Here is a 19,326-nt window from a genome sequence, read left to right as displayed (position 1 = left end):
TTACCAAAAACATTACGTTTTATATGGGCTATCAATGGCATTCCTAACTTGGAAAGTCCCTTGATCTGGCCAACAGAGATAATGAGATGTAGATGTATAAGAGGCCACTCATTGACATGAACATGATGTGGGAATATGTGAGTGTACAGAAAGGGTCAACGAGACGAGGGAGCCGGCATTTAGCAAGTTAAATGCTTGCTTTGGTACAAACGCAGTATGGGAGTGACCTTCTGTAAACGATGGGTGCCCATGAGCTCCCAACCTACTGCGCGATAGTTAGGGAGTAACGATAAACTTTGAGGAGAAGACAGGAACCCACATCACGACAGACAAACAGAGTCGAATTTGAGATTAGCGGATTTTGTATCGTAACGGAACTCATGTTTGATCCGAGAGGAAGAGTGGCAGGTACACTTCCGATGGGAGATGCAGAACATCTAGCAGCGAATGAACTAATGATCAGATGAATTGAGAAGATGGGAATGGCCTATGGTAACCATATCAGTTTCAACAGTGACAGAATACAAAACACTTATCGTCATCCCTCTTTTGACGGCCTGTTGAGCCCATCGCCCAGAGCTGCGCAAAAGGAGACAAATCTACGACGACCCAATACTACCCATGACTGATGATCAGAGTACAAGATACATTAAGTTAGTAAAGCTACAAGCCCTGGTCCAGCGGCCTGATGATTGTTAGGCAACAGTTTCGGCAAAGAGTGAGTGCTGTGTTCTTGCTGATAGTATACGTTCATGACTGTCATGGGTACAGGCCCGGGATGCTTCGTGGCAGATTCAACACCTGATGTGCAGCCGAAATTACCAGATGAAAAAGATTTTTGATAAGAATACGGAATACAAACAGGGACATATGTAATCGGAACTTCATCTCCCAATGGCAAACGGGAACGGCGGAGATGAACGGCCTTGCACAGCCTGACAACTCATGCAAAAGCTAGTCGATCAAATACATCCATGTAAAGTTAACTCAATTCATTTCGGATGGCAGTGTGACTGTTATGGCTACGTGACAACACTCCCTCCTTGAATAAAGTAAGGGACGGTGTAGGTTGAAAAGAGGAACATCAGCTCTCCGGGTACGAGACCAGCTTGAGAGGGACGCGAGTAAACGGTGTGATCGGATCAGTATTGGCAAGACTAGCAATCAAATACACATCCCAATCTCATCGTTTCTATCCAACGACATCAGCATCGTAGAGGGGTCTGCAGAGTCCGCTTCGAATCAGGAACAAGTTGTAAGACATAGTACACGTACTTTCTGAGTTGCTTGATTGCTTGGTCATCGTGTCGGATGAGGATGAAGAAAGATTACGGCATTATTGCAGTTTTCTCTAAGATTTTATTCTGATATAGAATCTTATTGGAATCTTGTTTAGTTGTATGGCCTTAAGGACTTACTGAATGTTCTATTGTTTGCTCTATCGTTGTACAATTGGGTTTATACGGGGAAAGTTGCTGCGCTCTCAAGTTATATCTACTTTTGAAGATTGAAAAACACCGCTACATCATCCCTACATCATGTACTTTCTGATAATGGAAACGAGTCAGACAGCTTACCACGAGTAAGCTCTTATCGGCCTAAGATGTGACTGGACTTCCAAAGTCATGGCAACGACGACATGGGCGTTTGCTAGTTAGTACGTGTACTATAAAGCAGAGCAGGTCATATCTATCAGCGCACTATCAATCTGATTCAGAAAGACAGAAGAGTAGTCGCCTTAGCGGTATCACCCCAGAAGCTTAATACCACCCGAGTACGTACTTGAATCGTTTACAACGAGACAAGCAACCACAGGATGTTTTCTATATGTGCAAACGATTTTAAATTTTACAGCGTCCTGTGTGTGAGTGGTTCACATAATTACGGCCACTTCAGCTGTTCTGGCTCAGTAGGAGGTGAGACTCCGATGAGGAAGGTTTGAGAAACCTGGCCACCCTCAAAGTAACCGGAGCTGAGTAGATGCTGATATTGAGGGAGCTGAATCTCTTGACAGCGCTTGCTTCACCCCCGGTTAATCTTTAGAGGAGGATCTCGTCAGCGTAGAGTAGCATATTGTACGAATCTGGCACCAAGCGCCTTGTATAGGAGAAGCTGTTACACGACAGCCCTCAATGGCGGATCTACGGATGATTGCTAAGCGGGTAGAGGATGAAGTTGACGGGAGCACAGAACAGAACACAGCAGAACAAGGGTGGTATTACTTGCAGCGGCAAGCTGCATTAAACATGGCTGCTCCTTTGGCTGACCTCGTGCCACTTGATGCAACACAGACAGGAAACAGGCAAAATCTGAAGGGGAGGAAGATGCTCGGGGTGAGCGTGAACCTGAGGTATGGTAACCTCCTGATTGTGAGTGATGCATCTGAAGGCGGGGGAGGCGTAGACCGAGATACGGCAGTGTCACGAGGTTAAATGACATATGATTTAGACTTGTGTGTATAGGATATTGATCAATAAATAGACGTCATGTCGAGTGAGGCTGAGAAGAAGCTGCAGGTCAGCAGCGGGAGGAGATGCATCATGCAGATGCGGGTATCTATCTGCATGCACTATAAATCAGAGGAGATACATCCGTATCAACAAATAAATCAAGCAAACGAACAAACGGATAAAATCAGAGATTAATTACTTGCAGTTTATCCTTTCTTGGTGTACCAGGGATGAATGGAAGGGATGTTTCGTCTGGCGCGCGCCACAGTGATCACCCAATAATGAGAGGGGCTCATGTTTCGGGGAAGCTGGAAGCCGATTCCCGGATCGACGGAGCAGAAATTGATGTAAGCGGAAGAGAGGAAAAGGATAAATTGTTTCTTTTTTCTCTTGGATATGAGACATGAATATGAGAATTGTGTGATGATGAGTAGTTTCAGGCTAAGTTAATAGGCGCTGGGCTTGTGTACTGTCTCAAATACACCAAAACAGAGAGACATGTTACTTGTGCCAGAGAGCAGAAAAGAATCTGTCATGATTGATTGATCTGCTCAAATTAAAGTACATGCATCACAAGTGAGTGGAGAGGACGAGGGATACACGTGCGCATGGCATTCATTACTGGTCTAGTCTAGTATATCACCTACCAATTTAGGTACAGTAGGTAGGGCTGATGGTGTAGAGGATAAGGGACCTTGGATGAGTATACACTTTATCCCTCATATTCACCGATATACTTATCATATTTTAATAGTTGGTGACTGATCTGATAATATCCCGCGGCACATCAAAGTGGTGGCTTGAACATGTATTATAGACTGGGATAAACCCTACATCTTTTATGGTCAGCCGAGGCAAGGCAAAGGCGTAATGAAACGAACGAGGCACAGAAACTTGACATTATGCACGATACTCTGTCGAAAAGAACCGGTCAATATGACTAGATCTTAAGGCTACTTTCTGTTTCTCATGTCGTATGTTTTATTACCTTTAATCATGGTTGATAGTTGCCGAGATGGACTTTATCATGATTAATCTTCTGACCAAATTTGATCCGATATTTGGGTAGAGGTCAAAGGGAGATTTTCTTTTCTTTTATTTTCATAAAGAAGCCACTCTTTGCTTTTTCTTCCTTCCCTCCCCCTTCAACTCTTCGTCTCTCCTCTTCTCATCGAGATCTATTACGGTTGATAATCTGGTTTCAAGTCTAGGTACTCTCAAACATAATCTCACCAACACTTCGTGACCACGGCTAAAAAGGTGTCGATACTGTTACAGCACATTGCAGTACGTACCTGGCCTGGCCGGGTTTCAAAGAGGTAGCTGGTCACCCCAGCATAACCAGTTCTTTATTGCGCTATTGATCCTGTTGGCGTTTTGTTTGCTTCTTTTTTCGCTATTTTGTCTCTTTTTTTCTTTCTTGTACCGTCTCTCAGCCGATTGAAAAGAGAAAAGACGAGCGATAACAGAAGCAAAGAAAGAAGGTCTTTGACCTTTGTGATCGTCATCTACCTTGAGTGAATGACAGGGAGCAGCTCCAATTAGCGCGCGCTACCAATCAATCGCATGCGCTGGGAAGTTTAAGAGCTCCTCTAAGTCCAACTCCAGGTCCATCAGTGTCGGGTCCATTCTGTCGGGTACAACCAGCATTTAAAGACTACTAATTTGTTTGCTGATAACCATTATCAATTAATCAATTAGTTGAGAATCCGAGTCTTGTTTGACCGCGGCTCAACTTGATCAATTGATTTCTGAATCAATCAATTGCACGTGCAACTCCAATCCAAGGTACCTTCCTTACTTCCATTCTACCAAATTGTGCAACCACTTCTCACTTATCCGCTTTCCGCCTTCCCCATCTCATTCATCCATGGGCTGCTCCTCCCCCATCTTTTTACCTTCCCTTATCCTTATCCCCCCTCCCACTCTCTCATCACGCTACGCTACCTTTACTCAAGACAATCTCTTATTCAACATCATTGTCTAATTCTAAATCAAGACTGAGATGAGACTAATTTACTTTAATCTCAAGTCCAAACAATCACTTATCACTCGTCATCAATATTGAGACTCATCACCTTTCAGGCTTGGTCGCATCGCATCGAAACCTTACCATTAAAACAATTAATATTTTACATCTTTTGGGTCGCAATTCTCATGTAAACACCCTCGTCAAATCATCCCTGCTCATCTCACCGAAAACCGTCTTAGCACCCACGAAACAATACGTACCGATACATCACAATTGCTTCGAGTTCGAGTTCGAGTCCGAGTCCCCCACCCTCATCCAAAAGTCCAAGCCCAACTCCCGTCCGTCTTCTTGGGTTCCTCCCCCGATTCTCCAACCACACTTCTTCCGCCCATTCCCCAAAAGAGACCCAACACCCTCGACGGCTGTCTTTCTCTCTCCTCCTCTTCTCTTGGGTGCTCCGAGGTCTGGGACCCTCCAGATATACAACCACAAGCTACCCCGAAATCATCAATCTCAACTCGATCCGAGCCGACAAGTATCCACCATACAAACTCGAGCTCCATCCAGCTTCATACTAACTCCACCTTGAACCTACACCGATGATGCTCATGATCGTATTGGTCTCGATATCATGATGCTCTGCGCACCACGACATTCGTCTATCCTACCATTGTCGCATCTGATATCATCCCCACTTACGCCGCCTTTGTCATTCTCGACCACCTCCCTCTCTCGCTGTCGTTCTTATACGTCTTGCCCTTCCTCCAGGCATCGTTACCGGCACGGTTTCCTTCGAGCACTCGCCTCGACAGGCACTCTCCGGCCCATCGGCCACTCTCCATTCAACACAGCTCATGTCACGAGTCGCCGCAGACGTTTTATACACCAAACGAATCTCTCCCCGCCCACCTGCTCAACCTGTATCGCATCTACAACCCATTTTCCGTCTTGCGACGATTCCGAAAGCCAAAACCTCTACGTGACCCCCCAAACATCGATCCCAGCCGCCTAGTCTGCGATTCGTCTGGTCTCCTCACCCCATAGCTAGCAGCCCTTCCAGCTGCTGCCCGCCATGTCTTCACAGGCTGTCCCGGACACGCAGCTAGGGCTTACAAACGAGGAGATCCAGCTGCTTCGCCAAGGGCAGGCGGCACTGGGAGGGGGGTCCAGCAGCTCGCGCGCCGCCAGTCGTGCAAGCAGCCAAGGCCTTCTACTACTTGACAGCACCTCACTTTCTGCGTTAGGTCGTTACTTCGACCACCTCATGGCCAGTATCGAGCAACGGATCAACTACCTGAGCCACGAAGCGCAGCGTTTCACTCAACTGCAGTACGACGAAGCTGATGGGATCATTGGCGGTGCCGATGCAGAAATTGCTCGTTATACCGAGATTCTTCAGCAGCTGGATGAGCTTGAGGTGGATTTTGATCGTATCGCTCACATCAAGGAGATTGTCAAGGGTTACAGGTCAAGAGTTGAGAGCTTAGAAAGAGACCTCGAGAGCAGCGGTAGCTCCAGCCGACATCATCGGCACTCATCGTCACATCATTCCTCGTCACATCGCAGTCATGGCCACTCCCACCGTCACAGCAGCTCTCACCGCTCAAGGCATTAAACAACCACTCTACCTCCCCACCAACAGATTGTGGTCAGGGACCACTCATTTACAATTCTCGGTACAGTAAAAACGAATTTTTAAAAAGACGAAAAGTTTGGAAAAAGAAAGATGGGAAAATGTGTTCAAAAAGAGACAAAGTCCCACGCGGGTTAAACAGGACCGCCGTGCTCATTCTACATCGTGCTAATGATTCTGCTCGGGCTAAGTCTTGCATTACGATGGAATAAAGATGAAGGAGGCCTGGAACGTGGGAAGTTGAGAAGATTGATAAGCCTCACGGCTACAACACGCTACGCTACGTCTACGCAAGATGGAATTGGCCTCGCGGCCTGGTCTATTTTAATGTTTTTTTCTTCTTTTTCTCGTTATTATCCATGTCCTCTTTTATTTGGGATGGATTAATGCTGTTCGGCGTTGAATAGCGCCTGATTTTTTTTTTTTTTTTTTTTTTTTTTTGGTTATCTGTATGCATATTCGCGTGCCTTCAACTTTTGGTTGATTGCTTCAGTTCGTTTTTCTTCTTCTTTTTTACCTTACTCAAACAAACCTAGTCTTAAAGCTTACGCACGGAGAAAATACCCCTTTGGATCTTGTCTAGCATTGCAAATATTTACCACGGCATTTTGCTTTTGAGACTGCCGTCAAACCCACCTTGATTCTCATGATGTGATGTCAATAATACCAGGCATGGGTGTCCCTGCCAATGAAGGTACTTGACACAAAGCCTCTCACCGCAACCTGACTCTTTGAGAACGCCTTAACTCGTGTCACTACGCAGTTGAACGCCTCATCTGCACGACTGGCTCTGGGGTGCAGCTCTGAAGACGCATATGCAAGCGAGGTGGGATAAAGCATTGAATTTGGACGGAGACGCAGTGCTGCCCAACACTAAAGGCTATATAGTAATATGTGCTGACGTACGTGAGAGAACAAAGCCGGCATCGAAACCGGATAAAACAATCTGATTTATGATAAGAATAAGAGTTAATGTTGAATGTTAGATTCATTGGGCTTGAATAAATGAGGCGGGATGTTAACAACCAGTGTAATTATTGGGTTTCTGAGTTGGTGTAAGTTGGGTATGCATTCATTCTCATGACGATTAATTGCCCAATGGCGTTGATTTGTTTTAACAGACAAGGGTTCATCTGCACAAAGATGATGCACTTTAACGGTTTACCATCTCATTGGATGATGACCAAACTCGATATGCTGATGCGTTCCTATGAGCAGCGACCTTAGGCTGTCTGACACTTTGGGGGCCAAATCATTCGCAAACTGGAGACACGAAATTATGAATAAGTATCATTGTCTTTTGTACAACGTCTAAAATGAAAACATAAAAGTTAAAAGGACAATCCAATCCGAACCCCAAAAGGTGCATCCAATCGCAGACGTATAACGCCATCATCAAATCAACTTAATCCTCCAATCAATCAATCATGATAACAATGTCAAATGTACTTATCCATGAAGAAACAAATAGCTTTGACAGAGCATTCATTAAAATAAACAAGAGCCCATTCCATGCAAGTCATGCCATGATCCCTTTGTGTGTTTCGCGCCAAAAACGCCCATAAGTGTTTTCCATGTTTCGTTTCCAAGCCCTCATATATGAAGGGAGGAAGAATGTGCAAGGGGAATCAAAACAACGGGTAAAAGAGGTATGTAAGAGTAACGCAGACCCTAGAAAAGCAGTATCATCATGCTCGCCTCTAATGCGTAAAAAAACAAACAAAACCGTAAAAAACCACTACTCCTCTTTCATCATTACTTCTTTTATGCGACTGCTAACAGAGGCGGCCTACACCCGGGCAATACGTCGCTGTCGTACCAGGAAAGGACTAGGCATCTCGTCTCGCTCTGGGTCCCAGACAGCCACAGGCTCGTCGCCGCTCGACTTACGCTCAGCACCGATGCGATCTCGGAATGCCCTCTTAGGGCTCACATTCTCGCCAGTGCTGGGCATGACGATGGCGCTCATAGGGCGGCCACCGGCCCGAGCTTGCTGAAGCTCAACGAGGGTACGGCCTCGAATGTTGTTCTTAGCTGCGACCTTGCCTAAGCCATCGTCCGAGTGGTTGTTCTTCCTGTTGAGGGAAGATTGGCGTGTCAAGCCTCCTCCGCTGGAGTTGTTGCTCTCGGCCTGAAGGTTTGCGGCAGAGGGGATCTTGCTCAGGCGTCGAGGAGATCTAGGAGCCTCGGGCTGGGAGACCTGCTTGGAAACAAAACCAGAGGTTGAAGGCTGAGACTTCAAACGGTTGATAGGGGCCGACTTCTGAGAGGTCAAAACAGGGCGAGTTTTGGAGGTGAACGGGTTCTTGGAAGACTTGATATTGCGTGTCGGCGATGGCATGACATCCTCGTCCTCAGAATCGGACAGAGTGTCGCGGAGATCCCATCGAGAATTGTCAGCACTTCGGTTGGCATTAACGGCGAAGATGTTGCCAGATGCAGCGGTAGGCGCCTTGGTGTTTCCATTGCGACGTGGTGAGAGAGAAAGCGACGCAATCGCGATAGGACTGGGCGAGTTCATCTCGATATCCATAGGCGTACCGGCAGGGTTGCCCACAAACATTGTTTGCGCACGGCCAAAAGGTGTGCGAGCCGTCTTCTTAGTCTCCCGAGGCGCTTCGGGGCTTTCGATGGAGTACTCGGTAAGATCCGTCGCTGAGGGAAACTCAACTTCACTGCCGCCAACGGATGAGTGAGGGTAGTCGGTCTTACCCGCTGATGTCGTATACTCATCCTCTCGACTGTTAGGTCTTGAGCTGGCATATGATGCTGCCTTCTTCTGCAGTTCTACTTCGACGCGTGCTTGCACTTCCTCTTCGAATCGGTTCTGGAGCTGCTCAATCTCTGCGTTGGCGAGGCGGTCAATCTCGAGGCGCGCCTTGACCTCCCACTCTCTCCGTAGTGATGAGTCCAGCTCCTCTCGGATGAGTTCCTTCTCCCTTTCCATGTTGGCAAGTCTATCGTTGAGATCCCTTTCCTTCTTACGGAGAGAATCTTCCCTTAGGCGAATAGACTTGTTGAGGTCCACAACCTCCTTCTCCTTTCTCATCAGCTTAACCACTGGCAGGTTCAGCAGCTCTGAAGTATCAGGTCGTCGGTCAGGGTTCACACGGAGGCAGTCCTTGATGACCTGGTAGAGCTCGGGAGAGTAGACATCGGGCAAGGCAGGAAACTTGCCATCCTTGATCTTTTGCACTAGTTGGAAGTGCGTCTTGGCGTTGAAAGGAGGTTCGCGTGCGCAAAGTTCGTAGATAATACAGCCTAATGACCAGATATCGGACTTGAGGGTGTACTTCTCGGCGGCACAGATCTCAGGAGACATGTAGAAAGGTGTGCCAACGTAAGTGGAGGCAAAATCGTGGGACTTTATCATTTTAGAGAGACCAAAGTCTCCAAGCTTGACGGAGTTGTCCTCACCAAGGAAGACTAAATTTGATTAGCCAATTGCATTTTGAACAGAGTATGCGGTTAATGTCTCACCATTTTCGGGTTTCAAATCGCGGTGTAGAATAGTCATGGTTCCAGCCGGAACCTTGGGTCCAGCAGCGGCATTCCCCTGTGCCAAGCCCAGAACATTGGAACCGACCTCTGGGGGGTCAACACCATAATGACACCGGTAGAGTGCCATGACCAGCTGACTGAAGATGCTCCAGACAAAGCTTTCCTGAGCTCTCTGGCCCTTCAGCGCAAGGTCCTTGATCACACGACCCAGATCTCCATTGCCACAGTACTCCATGTAGAGATGCAAGTCCTGGCTAACCTTGAGATGTTCTCGGTGGTAGTAGGCGACGATGTTTGGGTGTCGCAGATGTGACAGAATCTGGAATTCGGCGTGGAGCTGCTCGCGCTCCTTTTGGGACATACGAAGGTAGGAGATTTCTTTGCGGCACATGATGAAGCCGTCTGTCCTGCGACGGACTTTGCGGATGATGCCAAATGAGCCATGGCCTGGAAGAAGACGGTGAGTTAGAATTGGCCCCCAATTAGAAGTGAAAGCCGAGTAATTTGAATATTGGCAATTGCAACGACTTCTCTTGTCCGGATAAACTCACCAATCTTCTCCAACGTTTCGTATTTGTCCTCGGAAGACATGATGAAGTTATTCACGGTCGAGTATCGATCTCAACCCATGCACTCAAACAAGTTGTCGCTAAGCCGTGAAAGTGTGAGTGTGAATGCGATTGCCAATATAGATGCGAAAAGAAACAAAGAGACTGGAAAAGCACAAAGACGACCTGCTTTGGTTAGTAAAGTGACTAGATGGCGTGAGAGTTGAAGAAGAGAGGAGGAGAAGGAGGAGGGAAAAGGGAAGCTTCAAGTAAATGGATCTATTTTGCGTTGATGGTGCAACTTGCAGCTTAGACCCAAATAATCCTGGCCCGTCGTCCCACGGCCTCAGCTCTGATTGGAAGTAAACAGTTTCTGGTTGCTACCATGGCAACCACCGTCTAAAGTCCAAGCTGGAGCCCAACCGGGGATAGCCCGGGTACTTGGTTTTGCTCTTATCGATAACACATACCCAATTGGATGTGACGTCGTCTCTGTTGGTAATTAGAGATTTACAAGAGAACAAAGAAACGAAATCAATATATGTTGGTTCCTTCATGCCACTTCTTCACCAACAGTCACTTATAATGTTTGTTTATACCTACTCAGAGTCTGAACTTGTTGATGTCCGACAAGCGGTCTAGCCAACATCATGTGGGTTCTAATGTGACTGGACATGCAGGAACAGAGCGTCACCATGAAATACCAAAGTACTAACAAGGCACCAAGAAACTGAGCACGATCACCTTTCTGTCTAGGTCACATTACGCTATGATCAACAGTCTCCCCGACGGTCCCGTACCTGCATCACACCTTTAGGTGCCATTAGGACTCAAGTTTAACCAAATCTTGATTTATGCATATAGGCAAATTCAAAACACGGATAAGCGAATATACATTCTTTAAGTGGCACGTGAATGCGCGATACTTTCAACGCGACGTTAGCATTCATGTCACTTACCCGTAAAGGACATCAACGCTGCAGGCGGCAACCAGAGATATCACAAGTTTGAAGCGCTTCTCATCACGCGATGAAATTTCTCTTTTTCATTACTCTACCAAATCCCCATTAGAACAAGATACCCTGGCCACAGGGTACCAGAAAAGTTGAGCCACTAGCCGCATGAGAGTCACCTTATGATATTTAGACAAGACTTCTTGGGCTGTTTATTTTTGTAGCCTAAGCTCAAAGGCCAACTTTTCTGATAGCCACCAGCCCGACCGGCTTTCCTTCCTCTATGAGTGATCAGAAAATAAGTCCCAAACAGAAGGATTACCAGCGATCATGACGACGGTGGTATACGATGGAGTGCAAGGCGAGGGTGGAACGATATTTAAAGACGTCAAGTTTTGGGTGGCGCATCGAGTGCCTATAAGATCTGTCCTGTTAGAACAAATCAAAGTATGTCTACATCTTTTACTTGCACACTGTTTCTAATACACGGTAGCAAAATGGCGGCAGCGTAGTGTCTCTGGAAAAGCAAGCTGATATGCTTATTGCGGATCATGCCATACCAAAGCATGCTCCGCATAAGTCATACTCGTGGAAGTTCATCGACGACTCTGTCAAGAATGGATATATCCAATTGAAGGATCAATATCTAATAGAAAGGCACCCGGAGGAGCCCAGGCGTGCGGGCAGTCATCCCTCCAAATCAACCCGTACCCCATTTACTAAGGAGGACGATGCAAGAATCGCGAGGTGGGCCCTGGATCATCCGACGGAGCAAAAAGGAAATAGGATTTGGCAAGAATACGAACAAATTGTAAGTTTCACTGCTATATCCACCAAGCACTAGCTAACAAGCGCGAGAATGGCCGGCATACTGCACAATCATGGCGCGATCGCTTCATCAAGAAGTTAGTGATCCTTGACAGGAACACATTGGAACGTATGGCAGCTTCTGCATCAACAGAGATTCCGCCAGAAAACCGCAACGCAGTTCAAAAGGAACAAGCGCTCGACTTGACTGAAAGAAGCCTGCAACAGCCTGCTGCTCAGAAACAACGGAACGGCAGCCCAGAAGACACTCTCTTGTTAGACACAGCACCAGACCATACGAAAGAAACATCATTGCCACCAAAGACTGAAGAGGTCGAAAGTCCTGTTCAACATCATCCAGCCTTTATTGAACTGGACAGGAAGGAAAGGGGAAGAGTTGACTTCAATCTGGACTTTAATCAATGGCTCCACATACACAAGAAGGAAGTCAAAAGACATTGGTTAATCGGAGATACGTCTATAGAACTATTCGACTTGGGGTGGGCTATCCAGGAGACTAATGATCCTACCAGCATTGATATCGACTGGGCAAAAGTCACTGAAAATTTGGGATTTGAAAATCCAGATGCGTACACGATTAGCGAGGTGTTCCGTTTCTTTAAAGAGAGTCTTGAGGAGTTTTTGAGATCCGTAAGGGATTTTAATACTGACGAAGAGGAGGAGGAGGAGGATATGTACGAAGAACATGTCAAAGAGGAAGAACCCGCCTCGGACCCAGAAGCAGCTCCTGGGATGAGCCTCACTCAGGAAACCGATTGGGAAGATGTCCAAGATGAAGGCCCACCGCAAAGCTATGAACGAAGTTCGCCGCCTATTACTATTTCTGGCTTGAAGCGGTCCGCAGACCGCGAGCTCACCTCATCTGACAATGCAAGGAAAAGAAGGCGCTTTGATCCAGATATGGAGATACCAACAACAACAGAAGCTGAGTTGACTCCTGAGGTGGTCCCCGCGCGAAACCCCTCTCCCAGTGCTCTTGTGAGCTCTCAATGGCAAGATTATGTCGGCGAGAGCGAAGCTTCGCAACATCTTCCTCCGCTCCCTCCTCATGTAGAGGGATCACCAGAGCTTGGAATATCGGTGATTCCCCAACGGGAAACTCTGCATCAGTTCGGGGAAAGCACTCCTCCAGAGGGCGAAACAATGGATTTTACGCCAATGCCGTTCGATCTGGACACAAGCCATCACGAGAGGCCGTCGGCTAGTAAACGTCTCGAGTCGTTGAGGCAACGTGACAACAGTTTGACAAGCGAATTAACCCTCAGACGAGCTGTTCCCTCAACCAAAGCCGACTCAAACCCGACTGCCCGATCTGTAGTTCGACGCTCTATTCCTACATCATTCAACTCATCCCGAAATCCAACTCCTCGGAAGCCACCACCCCGAGACAGCCTGCCTCGCGGTTCAGATCCGTCTAATTCTCAGGAAATTCAAAAATGGATTTCTCACTACCAATTAGAAGGATTCTCACGTCGCGTTGTTGTCGAAGGTCTCAGGCGCACAACCCTTACACCTGGGAAAATGGCGCTTCTTGTCATGAAGCATTTAAGCGAAGGCTGCGAGGTGCCCTCCCGCCACGAAGGAATATGGACGGATCGTGATGACGGAGACTTGAAGTTCTCAATGAGTGTAGACTTCAGCCGATCTCCTGCCAATGAAAAGGAAGAGCAGGATCAGGATCTCGCTCAGAAGGCGCACAATCGTCTTATTAAAAAGCATGGTAAACAAAGGTTTGAACTAAGAAAAAGCTTCTTGGAAGCCCAAACAGAGAAAGGACATGGCTCGGATCGTTAGGAGATTTCCCGGTGGCTTGAGTCAATTTCATCTGATGTACAAAGGTAGAGTCTCATGGCGTGTGCTTCATAGGTGGTATTGGGAACAACAGCGTATATTAGCTCCGATGGCTTAGATGGGGAAAGGAAACCAATAGCCTAGTTTCCTCACATAATTCACAAGATATATAATTCACAAGACTTGGCAAGGGTTCACCTAATTATTCATTGTTGATTACAATACATCATTCACAAAACCGTCGCACAGGCCTCATCGTAACCAGTGCTGGAAGGATATCTTAATGGATACAACCAAAAAAAAAACTACCTATACACTCATTACTTCTCATCGCGTGTAGGACACTATACCGCGCTCCCAACGCCTGGAAATGCAATTACGGAAGACCTTCGTTTCCTATTTCTCGTACTTAAAACACCACGACCCAACTTTGATGTAGCACCTCGATCCTCTCCCACCTTTTCATACCAAAAGAGAAGTTTCTTCGTTTTCTTCTTTTTATAATCCCTTGAACACTAAATCCGTGACCCCACGTGGCGTGATGGTGATTTCTTGTTAGAACGTGATGTATTTGGTTTCGTCCGCTTCCATGATGACGGCTTGGGGCGCACTGGAAGTTTGGGGCATGAAATCTCATCTGCCTCTTCCTAGGGAGCCGGTGGTGGCTGTGGATTCGACTTTCTGATAATCTTGATCTTCGTTCTTTGAGGGGGCGGTGCTCCAGGGGGTGGCGTACTTGTCGCAGGGCTCGCAGACTTGGGCTTCGGTGTTGAGTTTGAATGTGTGCTTAAAGAAATCTTTCTTTCCGGCGGTGATGACGCAGGGCCTCCAGGCAAGGGCCTTCGTACCACGTCACCTGTTGGAAGGGGTTTTCTTGCCGGCTTAGCTGTAATCGAATCTGATCTTGGGTTCGAGAGGGGAGGAGGAGCATCTCTAGAGCCGCCTAATGGTAGTGACGTTCGCCCATTACTAATGGGTTTCCTCTGGTCCTTCATCACGCTGGCAAGGCGATGTGGTGTAACCTTGAACCTAACCATGCGCCTCTTCTTTTTCTTAGCAGCGGGAACGCCAGAATCGGCGCCAAAGGGCTTCTCGACCTTGGGGCGCTTTGGTGCTGGAGTGTGGTGTTCATCCTTGTCTGGCCGGGGTCGCTTGATATTAGTGGCAGAGGAAGGCTCAGTTGGCCACGAAGGCTTTGAACCTGATGAAGAGGAAGCGCTTGGCTGTCGAGAAAGGACAGGAGAGGCAACAATAGTGTCTCTTTCTCCCTTGGTTTGACTCGGCTTTGGACTTTGAACCGGAGCGACAACACTTGGGCGTTGAGGCGGCACGCTCGGCCGTTGGGGAGGGGCTGTCTTGTGCGTATTGATTTTGATAGACGAGGTCTTTTGCAAGGGCACGGGTCTCTTAGGCTCCGCAGGCGCAGCAATGGGAGCAACAGGTGCGGGGGGTGGAAGGGGTAGTGGTTGAACGATGGGGTCTTTTGGCTTCGTCTTGTAATGAGCCTTGAACTTCATTATTAACTGTGTTTGGTTAGCATCAAAGACTTGTGATATGATAGACACAGAACTTACGCGATTAGAGAGTTGCTGCACAGGTCTCTCCACTGACCAGGCCTTTGGTAAGGGAAGTGTGACAACCCAATCCCCAGCTTCCTCAAACATCATCGCAGCCAAATCCAGCATGCTTTCCATCTCGCCCCGGCCAAGATCTGGGTGATCCAGCGCCTTACGCATAGCAGTACTATAGTGGCGTTCGTCACCTCCATACGTTTGGTCCATTTCCCTACGAAGGGCCTTGAGCGCTGCATCCAAATTCTCCTTCCTTGCGAACATTTCTTTACGCGCCTCAATCTCCTGGGCACTATCCTGCACAAGCAACAGATCCCCTTCTTCGTCTTCGGGGGGAGGTTCATTCTTAGTAACTTTCGTGTGCTCCCCGAAAGCGATGGCTGCTAGTCCAGAAGCAGCGGCCTCGATGAGTTTATTTCGAACGTACGGTGAACGGTCGGTAATGAGGGCATAGGTCAAGAACGAAAACACCGTAGGATCCAACATAGCCCCCAAGTCGATTAAACCTTCAAACGCCTTGATACGGATGAGATCCCTTGTACCATCGAGAAGGTACTGACCAAAGTCACCATATTTCTTTGGGATCACATCTGCTTTCATGAGCCGCTGCTTTGCACTGAGACCAGCAATGGTCCAGACATTCTGATACGAGTTCGTCCACTCATCCCGGCGAAGAACTCTCTCAATTTGTTCGATGGCCTTATCCAGGAACTGTTTTTCCTCTTCGTTGGGGATCTTATTTTGCATGGCAAACCAATCGTCTTGTTTGGAAGGGATAAGAGAAGTCGCAAGGGCTTCCACAAGAGTCGCGATGTAGAAATGGTCGGAAAAGGGATTGTCTTCATTATTGTTGAAGAGGAGTTGGTCAAGAATAAATTGACGAGCTTCAAGCGGACATTTGTATGTGTTTGCGTCTCTGACTTGTGCAATGGCCTTGATGATGGCACACTGGACGTTATACTGTCTCTTGTCCGAGAAGTCGTTTGGCTTGGGTTGATTTGTTCCCTTATGACAAAACATTTCGCTGAAAGCCTTCATCAATTGTCGAAGACCAAGCATTGACAAGTCCTTGATGTTGGCTTGTCTTGGTAGTGCCTCAGCAGCCATGGTTCGAATGCCATGGAAGTAACGGCGATCCACAAGAGTCCTGGTGAGGAAACCTGATGCTATGGGGTGTAAAGGGCCGTGTGTAAGATACAGCATGGCATCCTGCTGGGCAACAACATCTCTATCTTGTTGCAGTTGCGACACGTACATGTATGGTTCCAGTGTCCGTTTCATATCGCAAGACCACTCGAAGTCAGCATCTACGCGGATCCATTCATAGGATTCCTGATCCATTTTTCGTTCGGTGTCTGGATCCCAATCGATCAACTCCCATTGGGCCTGCTCATCAGGTGTTTGGAGAACGTCACCCAGGCAATACAACAGAGTGTCATCCAGGTTCTCTGCATCCATGCTGGCGCCTACGTTCTGCTTCTCTTTCATACGCCGGGTTCTCTTGAGTCTTTTGTACTTTGTGTTGTATGGGATTTCGAATTTGGTGGATCTTGTGGCATCTTCACGAATCTCCAGAATGTGCTCGTAGGGAGTTCCATCAGCTTCGTGTATTCGAACAGTCATCGGACCCGTGAATAAGGGCTGAACCTCGCCTGCCTTGACACCAGATCGACGTTCCTTGACAACGCGTAGAAAGTCGTCCTTCTCCAGCGGGGCTCTCTTGATCGTCTGGGACTGAATTTGGTTTAATGTAAGCTCAACACATAATCGCTTTTTGTTGAATTTCGCCTTGACATCAAATCGGGGGCAGCCTGAACCATAAACCCATTGATTCCAGAAACTCTCCAGTCGGTATTTGGCTCCTTTCTCACACGTTGCTCGGAACTTCTCCGTTTCAAGGATAGTGGCCTTGTCAGAACCCTCAATTTGAACCTTTGTCAGCATCTTGGATAGGATGCGGGTCAGACCATGTCCTCCTGAAGCCTTGATAAGCCGCTTGTCAAGGATGAAGAAAATCACTGGAGCTTTGAGAGCCATGAAGTCCATCTCGAACTCCCCTAGGTGGAGGTAAGCACCGAGATCATAGAGAGAAGGTCGGTCAACGTCCACCTGAACGAGCTTGTCAGACAAAGTCTTCATCCGGAATCGATATTCGTTGTTTCCGCACAATTTCTTCATGAAAAGGTCGGTCATATAATGCGCAATGCCGATAATGAGCCACATGTCATTTCTCGTATTGGGTATCATGTTGATGCCGATCCATTGATAAGCTAACGTCTGGACGATCTTTCTAGTGACATCTATCTCTGTGTCGATGATGTCGTCTGGGAATAATAAGCGATTGCTGATCAAAGCCATGGAGTAAAATGACACCGTATCTTCAACCATATCGTCGAGGAAACACAGCTTGAAGTTGCCAAAGGGATATCGAGCGAACGTGAAGGTAAAGAAATCGGCCGCCATGGTGATAGCTGCTGCTGTATTGCGAACCCAGTCGCCGCGGTGCGGTAGGCAGTAGGCGTGCACTTTGAGTGCGTTCATGCCCAGCTTCATCTCATCCTCCTCTGTTCGAAATTCGGAGGATAGATCGATATGCTCGAAGGGACCTACAGCGAAGCCAAGCTTCTGCGAGGATACTTTCTTCTCGGGCTCAAAAGTCATGATCTTTTTGTGGTCGTCCTCGGGATCGACTGTTTCCTCCATAAGGAACCCTGAGCAGACGACTGACATTTCCCGAAGTTTATCTTCTTCAGCCAGGTTGGAGGCTCGTTCTTGGCCATCGATCTGCATCTTGTCTGGATTATTGCCATTCTGCTGCGTTGCAAGTGCTTGTTGTAGAGCATCACCCAACGTGCGGGGATACTTTATTGATATCTTCCAGTCGCACCGTGATCCATGATCATCCACACATGGGAAGATGCAAGATGCAGTCCCCGGGTGTATTGAGCTTCGAGTGTACATGTGCGTGAATCGGTTGTCCAGGGGGTCAACACCGACAAATTGTATTCCGTCTCGCGGGTTTACGTTGGTAAAAGGTATGGTGATCTTGTACTGCTTGTTGGATTTCTCGGCCGACTCGGTACTTAACATCGACTTTCTGATGATGAGTCTCGGGCGATCTGGCTCGGCCTTACCGCGCAAATTCACCTTGAGCGATCGATAGACTGGGGTGCACCCCGCGAACTCTCTATGTTCGGCGGGGACATCTTTCTTTCGGCTGCTGAACAAAGACTGGGCGCGTTTGCGGCGAATATCGTGATGGTCGGCCCTCAAACTCCAGCTTGCGGGATGTGATAGCTTCGCATACGGATCGTTGTAGGTCGCGGCAGTCTTTCGCTTTTGGCCCTCAACAATATCACCATTGATTTCTCGAAGTTCGGCAACGTAGACATTTTCGGTATCGATCTCGCAGTCGGCGGCATCCAATACTATATCGTCGACCTTATCGTTAAATGTTACAAGGAAGATATCGGTTGTTCCGTCGATGCGCTTGTCGCGAAAGTTGACTTCGAGGTTAACTTCTTGCTTGAGAACAAAAAATTCGAGGACCGGTGCATCGTCCATAGAAGCTGTTCCGTCATCCGCATCCAAAAGAGAGTGATTCAGAGGCTCAGGAGCCTGAGGCATGGCAAGGGCAGCCATGTCGACTGGTGGTTTGCAGCGTATAGGAAACACGGCCGGAGGGGCCCCTTGGAGCTCGTATTCACGACCACTGCATCGATGGCGATACAGGCTTTGTGCGTAAGGTAATAGAAGATTCGAACTCGCTGGGTGTGTCTGTAATCAGTATCGGATTCGTCGTGCAGTCGCAGGTTTCGCTCGAGGCGCAATCTCAACGGGGGTAGCGGAGATGATCCAATGGAAAGCACGCCAAGAGAGTGGTAATTAGAAACTTTGGGAAGAAATATAGAGCAAAAATGTGGGATAAGAAAGTGAAATGCTGTAGAAGCGCAAACACGCGCAAGGCTAGAAAAAAAAGAACCCTCTGGTGCCTCTTGCCGTGCACTTTGCAAAGTGTAAAGACAGCTCGCGGCGCGTTGCAGGAAGCTTATCGTGCACGGGCCACTTGCCTGCTTAAT

At 47.7% G+C, this 19,326-nt stretch overlaps 4 protein-coding genes across 4 annotated transcripts; 2 read left to right on the top strand and 2 right to left on the bottom strand.

Annotated features, from left to right (window-relative positions):
- Positions 1-5,240: 5,240 nt before the first annotated feature.
- Positions 5,241-6,132, top strand: EDB82DRAFT_273276 (uncharacterized protein). Its single transcript, XM_025728713.2, has one exon. The coding sequence runs from the start codon at positions 5,495-5,497 to the stop codon at positions 6,035-6,037; it is 543 nt and encodes a 180-aa protein (XP_025583052.1). The 5' UTR covers positions 5,241-5,494; the 3' UTR covers positions 6,038-6,132.
- Positions 6,133-7,844: 1,712 nt separating this feature from the next.
- EDB82DRAFT_478595 (kinase-like domain-containing protein) lies at positions 7,845-10,147 on the bottom strand (the record flags this gene model as incomplete). The annotated part of the gene is made up of 3 exons (XM_025728712.1): positions 7,845-9,481; positions 9,536-10,003; positions 10,108-10,147. The coding sequence occupies 3 exons, from the start codon at positions 10,145-10,147 to the stop codon at positions 7,845-7,847; spliced, it is 2,145 nt and encodes a 714-aa protein (XP_025583051.1).
- A 920-nt stretch (positions 10,148-11,067) lies between these two features.
- On the top strand, positions 11,068-13,866 carry EDB82DRAFT_273262 (TRF2-interacting telomeric protein/Rap1 C terminal domain-containing protein). The gene is made up of 3 exons (XM_065607362.1): positions 11,068-11,504; positions 11,551-11,868; positions 11,916-13,866. The coding sequence occupies exons 1-3, from the start codon at positions 11,388-11,390 to the stop codon at positions 13,677-13,679; spliced, it is 2,199 nt and encodes a 732-aa protein (XP_065464214.1). The 5' UTR covers positions 11,068-11,387; the 3' UTR covers positions 13,680-13,866.
- Positions 13,867-13,868: 2 nt separating this feature from the next.
- Positions 13,869-19,248, bottom strand: EDB82DRAFT_465838 (uncharacterized protein). Its single transcript, XM_025728709.2, has 2 exons — positions 15,251-19,248; positions 13,869-15,199 (listed from the first exon to the last, which is right to left on the bottom strand). Exons 1-2 carry the CDS (start codon positions 18,887-18,889, stop codon positions 14,324-14,326), a joined length of 4,515 nt encoding a protein of 1,504 aa, XP_025583049.1. The 5' UTR covers positions 18,890-19,248; the 3' UTR covers positions 13,869-14,323.
- Between the last annotated feature and the right edge of the window lie 78 nt (positions 19,249-19,326).

The sequence above is a fragment of the Fusarium venenatum genome (genome assembly GCF_020744135.1).
Source record: "Fusarium venenatum strain MPI-CAGE-CH-0201 chromosome Unknown EDB82scaffold_3, whole genome shotgun sequence".
NCBI lineage: Eukaryota > Fungi > Ascomycota > Sordariomycetes > Hypocreales > Nectriaceae > Fusarium > Fusarium venenatum.
The sequence above is the reverse complement of the archived record's forward strand: the minus strand, read 5'-3'. Positions and strand labels throughout refer to the sequence as shown.

Excerpts from the sequence above, each read along its gene's own strand:
- EDB82DRAFT_273276 (XM_025728713.2), top strand. The coding sequence starts at position 5,495 with ATGTCTTCACAGGCTGTCCCGGACACGCAGCTAGGGCTTACAAACGAG.
- EDB82DRAFT_273262 (XM_065607362.1), top strand. The coding sequence starts at position 11,388 with ATGACGACGGTGGTATACGATGGAGTGCAAGGCGAGGGTGGAACGATA. Across the intron at positions 11,505-11,550 it reads TCCTGTTAGAACAAATCAAA|CAAAATGGCGGCAGCGTAGT; the intron begins GTATGTCTACAT and ends AATACACGGTAG. Across the intron at positions 11,869-11,915 it reads GGCAAGAATACGAACAAATT|AATGGCCGGCATACTGCACA; the intron begins GTAAGTTTCACT and ends AACAAGCGCGAG.
- EDB82DRAFT_465838 (XM_025728709.2), bottom strand. The coding sequence starts at position 18,889 with ATGGCTGCCCTTGCCATGCCTCAGGCTCCTGAGCCTCTGAATCACTCT. Across the intron at positions 15,200-15,250 it reads TGCAGCAACTCTCTAATCGC|TTAATAATGAAGTTCAAGGC; the intron begins GTAAGTTCTGTG and ends AACCAAACACAG.